The 9480-nt window shown below is 44.9% G+C and overlaps 1 protein-coding gene across 3 annotated transcripts; it reads left to right on the top strand.

Annotated features, from left to right (window-relative positions):
* Window positions 1-461: 461 nt before the first annotated feature.
* On the top strand, window positions 462-8558 carry ctsl.1 (cathepsin L.1). Of its 3 annotated transcripts, none has more exons than XM_064301590.1 (9): window positions 462-575; window positions 1142-1242; window positions 3596-3738; window positions 4093-4293; window positions 4716-4907; window positions 5764-5929; window positions 6441-6546; window positions 7344-7471; window positions 8282-8558. In XM_064301590.1, exons 2-8 carry the CDS (start codon window positions 1143-1145, stop codon window positions 7441-7443), a joined length of 1008 nt encoding a protein of 335 aa, XP_064157660.1. In that variant the 5' UTR covers window positions 462-575; window position 1142; the 3' UTR covers window positions 7444-7471; window positions 8282-8558. The 3 variants fall into 3 exon arrangements, with proteins under 3 accessions (XP_064157660.1, XP_064157650.1, XP_064157671.1); XM_064301580.1 differs by having other exon boundaries at window positions 8128-8558; XM_064301601.1 differs by lacking the exon at window positions 8282-8558 and having other exon boundaries at window positions 6441-6602; window positions 6665-7397.
* Window positions 8559-9480: the final 922 nt, after the last annotated feature.

Genomic DNA, 9480 nt, shown 5'->3' with positions numbered 1-9480 from the left:
GTGACGGGCTGAAGGGGAAATGCCGAACTGCGCCGCGAGTCGCGCGCGACCGGTCAGTCGCCGATTTTCGGGGGAAACGAAGCGCCTTCCGTATTTTCACTAACGCGTGTTAGTCACTGCCCGCAGCTGGCCGGACAGCTGGAACCTGAATTCTCAGCACTAAGCCTCAGAGTTATTACTGTAAACTGAACTCTTGACTTCGTCTTTTTAAAAAAAAAATGTTTCATTTTTTTAGCAAGGGGTCAGCAGCTCACAACCGCCTCTCAACAAAATGCAAATTTTTGTTTCTTCTCGTTCTTGCATTACTTCCCCACCTAAGATCCATAATCATACACTCGTGCTCTCTCTCTCTGTTTCTATTGGTGTCTATGTGTTTATGCCTTTATGACAGGCACCTGACCAGAGCCTACCGTGGCCTTTATATAGGCCGAGAGAACCACAGTCTCAGTGTGGCACAGTCTGCTGTTCTCTGAAGACGCACGCTCGCTCTCTTTCTCTCTCTCTCTCTCTCGCTCTCTCTCTCTCTCGCTCCCTCTCTCTCTCTCTCGCTCAGAAGCTCAGAACTGCACTGACAGGTGAGGTGCGGTCCCAGCACAGGGCTTCCTGTCTTTGAAGAAAAATAAATCTGCTCTCTAATTCACAGACCACACACAGAGGACGAGGGTGGCAGAGGAAGAGAAAAGAAAGAGGGGGAGAGAAAGCGAGACGGAGGGAGAGGGAGAGAGAGAGATAGAGTGACAGAGAGAGAGAGAGCAAGAGAGGGAGAGAGACAGAGAGAGAAGGAGAGAGAGAGACAGAGAGCAACAGAGTGACAGAGAGAGCGAGAGCAAGAGAGAGAGAGGTAGAGCAACAGTGACAGAGAGAGAAAGAGAGAGAGATGGAGAGCAACAGAGTGACAGAGAGAGAGGGAGAGTAACAGAGTGACAGAGAGAGAGGGAGAGCAACAGAGTGACAGAGAGAGTGGCAGAGAGAGAGAGGGAGAGTGACAGAGTGGCAGAGAGAGAGGGAGAGTAACAGAGTGGCAGAGAGAGAGGGAGAGAGAGAGAGAGGGAGAGTGACAGAGTGAAGGGAGTGTTGCCGGGGTCTGGTTGTTGAGCTGCCTTTCCTCACAGGGTGCTCTTGCTTTGCGTATCTTTCGCAGGATGAAGCTGTTGGTCCTGGCGGCTGCCCTGCTGGCCGTAGCCAGCGCCGCCACCATATCCCTGGAGGACCTGGAGTTCCACGCCTGGAAACTCAAATTCGGTAAGGATACGGGGCAAAAAAAACAAAAACAAATCAGCTGTGCCGTGGGCTCGAGCAGTGGTCCCCAAAAGAGTGGGCTGGGCCTCTTTGCGGGTCTTATTTGGGATTTAGGTGGGTCATGAGAAACACATTATAGGATGCGTTCACGTCCTGGCTTTTTTTCATGTATGTTTTATGTGCAGTGATGGAGAATTTTTGGTACTTTAAAGGTTTCTAATTCCTAAGCTGGCTTTACAATGGATGGTACAGGGGCATATGGAAATTTGTATAGTGCACAGTAACGTCATGAGGCTGTACAAATGCAGATTAATTTTACGGTGATGATTCAAAATTCTAAACATAGACATCAGTTTTTTTACATCGTGCCAACGCTTAATTGTTTGAATGCAATGGTGGAAGGTTAATTGTATGCAGCGTAAGAAAAGGTTTTACAGAAGTTAAGATACAATGGGCCTCATTCACAAAACACGAGCACGGTCACATTTGATCGTAAACTGTGAGTAAGAATGTTTCCACAATCGTTTCATCATTCGTAATTTTTTTGGCTGGACCGCAACAGCGGGGCCAGCCCTACAAACGCGAATGTCTGTGACTGACTGACTGATAGAGTTACACCACACATGTCTGTGATGTCGGGCCGGTTCGGTCCAGCCATATACTAGGTTTTAACGAGGTCTTGTTCTGACCTGTATTTGTTTCTGGCTGTTTCCTCGTGCTAATCACGTAAACAGGATTGCGCATAACATTTACAAACAGCCGGCATTCATCATCGCATACACCTGGGATACGCACAAAAACAGAGGTCTGTGTCACAAATCCCATATTGGTTTTTCGTAGGAACATTTTTAAGAACAAATGTAAGAATAATTTAAGAAAAGTTTTGTGAATGAAGCCCAACGTCTTTTTTATTTATTTATATAAAATTGGGTAACGTATTTGAGTTCAAGCCCGGTAAAAATAATGTCACTGCACAAGCTGTTTTTGGAGTTACCTGCAGAGTACTTTGCTGCATTATACAAACCTCTGTCCAGGGTGTATTCCTGCGTCTCGCCTAGTCCATGTAGGGATAGGCATATTTACCTTACCGCAATCATTTAGCATATATGGCGAAACAGACCTTGACATTTGTATATTTTTTTACCGTAGGCTACGTGTCAAAAATATTTATAATATAGGAAACTCTGTGGTTACACATTCTGCTAAATGCGTCAATCGTGGGGGAAAACCGGCCTGTTTGAAGTGTGCTAAATAAGTAAATATGTGGTAGAAAAAACGGAAAAGCTTTTCGCGCGATTGGGTATTCTCACGTGGGAAAGGTTAGGTTTGTTCCGGAAGTACAGACACGGAGGTAGACAGTGATTGGCACAGGGGGATTCGCGGTGCTTCGCGTCACTATGAAACGCAAGCCGTTCGACTATGACTTGTTTGTTTTGCGATATCTATGATCACCTAAAGTAGGTCAGCCAGCGGTAACAACATCATACTGTACCCAATTAAACTCCTGAATAAGGCACATCATAACCAACTCAATTTTCTTATTTTACATAAAAGATAGAAAATAATAAAACGCGTATCTATAAAATCAACTTTAAACTGAAATGGTTACCAAGCGGCAGTGTGGTTCGCTGTGACAAACTGTGTTTAAAAAAAAAGAAAAAAAAAAAAAACATCCTTCCAATTACTACTGGTTAATATTCAGTTTAAAATGTTTTATTCCTTTAGCTGTAGATTTTCCTCAGTCTTTCAGGGTGGTTTGGCCAGGCCCTTCAGTGCCAAGTGTGCTTCTAATCTTCCCCTCTTGTAACCAGGTTGTAGATCATTTAAAATGAATGTTTGCTTGAATGAATATGAGATTATGCACTCGAGACTTTCAGAAGTGCACACAAGAGTTCAAGAGATGCCCTAGAGAGGTGATGATAATTCCCCAACAGCCATTGTATACCCAAGTGATTTCTGTTAGTTTTTTTAATTTTTTTTTTTAAGTAGTCCTAATACTCATTGAACGCAAATAGTTTCATTATATTCCAGCTGATTACTGTAAACCCGGAGTGAGGAAGAAATTATAAATTGAGGAACTAAGTCAAGGCGGACTTGTGGTCATACATGTAATAAAATGTATGTATCAGATGTATCGGCTGTACGTGTATACCTCTATGCACGAAGTCATGCTTACAATAACTTTAGTCACCAACTGATTTCCCGCTCAAAGTTTGCAGTTTTTTTTGTTTGTTTTTTTTTAGTTCGCAACAGCGTCAATGAATAAACACTGACCTCGTGTGGCCAGAGAGGCAAATTACACCCCATATCTGACGTGTGGAAGCACCGGAGTAAATCTTTCCCTCTATCTTTCCAGAGAAGATCTACGGCTCGTCTGAAGAGGAGGCCCAGCGTAAACTCACCTGGCTCTCCAACCGCAAGCTCGTCATCGTGCACAACATGCTGGCCGATCAGGGCATCAAGTCCTACCGGCTCGGCATGACCTATTTCGCCGATATGGTGAGACATGGCGCTGCCGCCGCACGTATTTCAGAGATTCAGAGTATGGCTGATGACTGGAATTGGACAGAAATGTTAAGAACACACACACGTACACAAGCACACACACACAGTCACACACACACGTACACACACACACTCACACACACACACACACACACACACACATTCTGAGGGCCTGATTTGAGTATCCCTTATGCAGCCAATGAAACATAAACTGCTTTGACCTCCAGGAAGGTATTTGGAGGATTTGAGCTGCCAAAATGAAGCAGGCACTTAGTACCATGTTTACTCTACCGTCGCACTGTACTGTGCTACAGCTGAACTGCACCGCGTCTGCCTCTGTGTCGCCAGGACAACCAGGAGTACCGGAACGCGGTCTTCCGCGGCTGCCTGGGTTCCTTCAACACCACCATGGCTGGCCGCAGCGGCAGTACGTTCCTCCGGCAGGCAGGGGGCGCCGATTCCCCCTCGGAGGTGGACTGGAGGCAGAAGGGCTACGTCACCGACGTCAAGGACCAGAAGCAGTGCGGCTCCTGCTGGGCCTTCAGCACGGTGAGCGCAGCCGCGGTTACCGTTCGACCCACAATGCAATTCTGCACCTACAACACCTACAGCTGTTGTATGTGTGTGTGTGTGTGTGTGTGAGTGTGTGTGGGTGTGTGTGTGCATGCATGGGTGTGTGCGTGTGTGTTTGTGAGTATGCGTGTTTGTGTGAGTGTGTGTATGCGTGTGTGTGTGCGTATGTGTGTGTGTGTGTATTTGTGTGTGAGGGTGTGTGTGTGTATGCGTATGTGTGTGAGTGTGTATGTGTGTGTATTTGTGTGTGAGTGTGTGTGTGTGCATGCATAGGTGTGTGCGTGTGTATGTGTGTGTGTGCGTGTGTGTGTGTTTCTCTAACCGGGTGAATGTCTGTGTGTGCGTGTGTGTGTGTATTTCTCTAACCGGGTGAATGTCTCTGTGTGTGCGGTCCCCAGACGGGCTCCCTGGAGGGGCAGAACTTCCGTAAGACGCAGAAGCTGGTGTCGCTCAGCGAGCAGCAGCTGGTGGACTGCTCCGGGGACTTTGGCAACGAGGGGTGCGGGGGCGGGCTGATGGACTGGGCCTTCAAGTACATCATTGCCAACGGGGGCATCGACACTGAGGAGTCCTACCCCTACGAGGCCACGGTGAGCCTCGTGACTAGAACAGACCGAAGTTTAAACTCAGAAAGCCTCCCTCTACCCCACCCTCCTAATCCTGATCACTATCCCTGATCCCTATCCCCAATCATTAACCACAATCACTAACACTGATCACTATCCCTGATCCCTATCCCCTAATCATTAACCACAATAGCTAACACTGATCATTATCCCTGATCCCTATCCCCTAATCATTAACCACAATCGCTAACACTGATCACTATCCCTGATCCCTATCCCCTAATCATTAACCACAATCTCTAACATTGATCACTAACCACAATCACTAACACTGATCACTATCCCTGATCATTAACACTGATAACTATCCCTGATCACTATCCCTGATCTCAAACACTGATCACTATCTCTGATCACTATCCCTGATCATTAATAATGATCACTATCCCTGATCACTATCCCTGATCACAAACACTGATCACTATCCCTGATTATTAACACTGATCACTATACCTGATCAGTAACCACGATCACTAATCCCGATCACTATCTATGATCAATAACCTCGATCACTATCCCTGATCATTAACACTGATCACTATCCCTGATCAGTAACACAGATCACTATCACTGATCACTAACCCCGATCACTAATACTCATCACTATCCCTGATCACTAACCCCGATCACTAATACTCATCACTATCCCTGATCACTAACCCCGATCACTAATACTCATCACTATCCCTGATCACTACCGATCACTAATACTCATCACTATCTGATCACTAACCCCAACTCAACCAGACTTACACCCAATTCTACCCCCTACCCTAACCCCCCCCCCCCCCCACCCCCCCACCCCCCGAATCTGCTACAGGACGGAAAGTGCCGCTTCAAGCCTGACAGCATCGGTGCCACCTGCACCGGGTACGTGGACGTAAGCCCCATGGAGGAGGGGGCCTTGCAGGAGGCCGTGGCCACGATCGGACCCGTGTCCGTCGCCATCGACGCCGGGCACTTCTCCTTCCAGCTCTACACGTCCGGTACCGGCGCCGCCGTTCGCTCGCCATTCACTCGAAGGCCATGTTAGGCACACACTTGAGTTCTGATGACCAGAGCATTCTGGTTGCGTCAGCTTCATTAGTCTCATTAAAGGGCATTTGAGCTGCTTTCTGAACAAGGACCGTACCGCACCATCCTGGCCGTCGCGCGATTTGAAAACGTTCAAGAAAGAAATTCCAAAATAACCGCTTGTGTACGCGCGCGTGTGTGTGTGTGTGCTCACTGTGTGAACTAAACTGTGTTCTTGGCTAGAAATAGCTGTACAAAATAAGTATTGTACCTTACTGAACCTGCGTTTAGCAGTTGTCTATGACCATGAAATGCACTTTTTGTACGTCGCTTTGGATAAAAGCGTCTGCCAAATAAATGTAATGTAATGTAATGTGTGTAACGGCGAACGGGAAATGGTTGTAACACTCGGGTTGTTAAAGAGTTACCGGCGCGAGATCCGTCTGCGCGTGGCTCTGAACGCGAGCGTGCGTTTGTCCGCAGGCATCTACGACGAGCCCGAGTGTAGCAGCACAGACCTGGATCACGGCGTGCTGGCGGTGGGGTACGGCACGGACAAAGGGCAGGACTACTGGCTGGTGAAGAACAGGTACGCCCGCCCGGACTAGTGCATCCAAGGTATACGGGTCAACGGGGGACATCCGGGTGTTCAGCTAAATCCAGGTTCAGAGGTTAACAGGGATGTCCAGGTGTTTAGGTAAATCCAGATGTAGAGGTTAACAGGGATATCCAGGTGTTTAGGTAAATCCAGGTTCAGAGGTTAACAGGGATATCCAGGTGTTTAGGTAAATCCAGGTTCAGAGGTTAACAGGGATATCTAGGTGTTATGGTAAATCCAGGTGTAGAGGTTAACAGGGATATCCAGGTGTTTAGGTAAATCCAGCTTCAGAGGTTAACAGGGATATCTAGGTGTTTAGGTAAATCCAAGTGTAGAGGTTAGCAGGGATATCCAGGAGTTTAGGTAAATCCAGGTGTAGAGGTTAACAGGGATATCCAGGTGTTTAGGTAAATCCAGGTTCAGAGGTTAACAGGGATATCTAGGTGTTTAGGTAAATCCAGGTGTAGAGGTTAACAAGGATATCCAGGTGTTTAGGTAAATCCAGGTTCAGAGGTTAACAGGGATATCTAGGTGTTTAGGTAAATCCAAGTGTAGAGGTTAACAGGGATATCCAGGTTTTTAGATTAATCCAGGTATGCAGTGTTACTGTATGTCTCAAAAAGCCACCAGAGTTTCAAGAACAAGGGTGAGCGAAAATGGACACAACACAACTACACGACAGTGCAATCAGGAACCCAGTGCACCAGCAATCTGGGAGCAAAAAATGCAAACAAGCAATAACGTGTGTGTGTGTGTCTGTGTGTGTGTGTGTGTGTGTGCGTGTACAGCTGGGGCCTTGACTGGGGTGACGAGGGGTACATCAAGATGTCCAGGAACAAGAACAACCAGTGTGGCATCGCCACGGCAGCCAGCTACCCTCTGGTGTGAGGGCGAGAGCAGAACTCACAATGGGCCGGTGTGTGTGACATCATCTGTGTGTGTAGAACCAATCAGAACGGTTGTGTGTGTGACATCATCTGTGTGTATAGAACAAATCGGAACAGCTATCATACATGCCAATGAGGACACTTACTATGTAATACCGTTACTACTAACTATTACAGTGTTCTGCTAATGCGGAGAATTAATATGTAATACCATCACTATTAATGATAACTGTGTTCTGCTAATGGGGATAATTAATATGTAATACTGTTACTATTAATGATAACTGTGTTCTGCTAATGGGGATAATTAATATGTAATACTGTTACTATTAATGATAACTGTGTTCTGCTAATGCGAAGAATTAATATGCAATACCATCACTATTAATGATAACTGTGTTCTGCTAATGCGGATAATTAATATGTAATACCATTACTATTAACCACTACAGTGTTCTTCTAATGGTTAATGGCATCAATATTAACTATAGCTGTTCTGCTAACAGCAGATTGTGAAATTGATTACTGATAACACGATGCAGTAAAGGATGATATGGATATAATCTTTTCAATTACGGGAAAAATGCCTTTTAATTTTAGGGCAAGGGCAAATGAATAATATATATATATATATATGTATATTTTATTTTATTTTTATTTATTTTATTTTTTTTGCTTTTCACAGGTCTGGGAGTGACTGTTCCTCTCACGATTTAATTTGAAGCATAAAAAGGGAAAATATGAACTGCACTGAAACAATAACACAAAACACAGGAGAGATACCCCGTAGTCGCCCGCATGTGACACTGTGACGTCCACGTTTTTTTGTTTTCCTCCAGTGGTTGATGTTGAAGTTTACGTGTAGCCGTACCTGAGGGTTCTGCGTTGTCACCACCGAGGCCTTGCCGAGCACTTTAAAGACAGCGCAAACAAACCAAACTGTCAAACCGTCATAAAATCAGTTATAGGTTCTCAGCATTCATGTTTTCATCTGTTTCAATGCAAATGTACTTTGTGCAATTGTAAGACATTGTTCTTATGTGTGATAGTTACCCACACCAAATAAATAAATACAAATTAAACATTACAATGAAATAAAAAAAAATTTTTAAGTCAGATTGCTAACTGGTCATCATTTATTTTATTCAGGATCCATGATTCTCTGGGGTATGTCAACCCCAAGCAGCCATTTTGATTTGGATAAAAATCTACCTGGTCAGGAAGAGACAGTCCCCCAATTATATCTGACCATGCCATTCAACCCCAAAAGATATGGAATTATATAAACTATGCAAAAAAAAAATAATAATAATAATAAAAATAATATATGAAGTGTGCAACAGTTACTATTAGTATCTGTCCAACCACCAACAAATATATGTGCGCGCACACAAGCGCACACACACACACACACACACAGCCTTCTTTAATGTTTGGGTGAAATACATATTTTCCTTGGATTTGGCTCTTCAAAAGTTCAGAATTGTGAATTGTAATCAACAAGTTCACATGTAGTTAATTTGCAGATTCTCAACTTTGATTACACTGTAGTTTTAATACGTTTTGGTTTCAGCAGATAGTAATTCCAGCACTTTTTATACATATAATTTGATTCCGTTCACCAATAAGATTGGTTCACCGTTCACCGTAAAAGCTGGCCGGCACAAAGACCAGACTCGTTAGTAACCGAACCCACCAAATAAATGCAGTCCATTTACCATTTACCACTAGTTCAGTCCTCTGAGGATTCAAGCTGCACCCCCTCCTGTAGGTCGCCAGAGGGCGGCATAATCATCACGGACTCTGATTATGTGATTACGTGTTCACCTGTCTACAATTTGAGAGCTAATTAGTTGTAGCATTTATTCTGCCTAGTTGGTTTGCTCCTCGCTCAATCTCGAGCCTTCATGCCTGCTGCCTCGTGCTGCCCTCAGATTAAGCGCGCTATGTGCGTGATACGTTGTCTCGAATATTTATTTATTAATTACTTTTTAAGCTCTCTAAGTTTTCTTTATGCTCATATCCTGATTTGACTCGG

Source organism: Anguilla rostrata, chromosome 1 (genome assembly GCF_018555375.3).
Source record: "Anguilla rostrata isolate EN2019 chromosome 1, ASM1855537v3, whole genome shotgun sequence".
In the NCBI taxonomy this organism is placed as follows: domain Eukaryota; kingdom Metazoa; phylum Chordata; class Actinopteri; order Anguilliformes; family Anguillidae; genus Anguilla; species Anguilla rostrata.
Note: the sequence above shows the minus strand (reverse complement) of the source record. Positions and strands in the feature narration are given on the sequence as shown.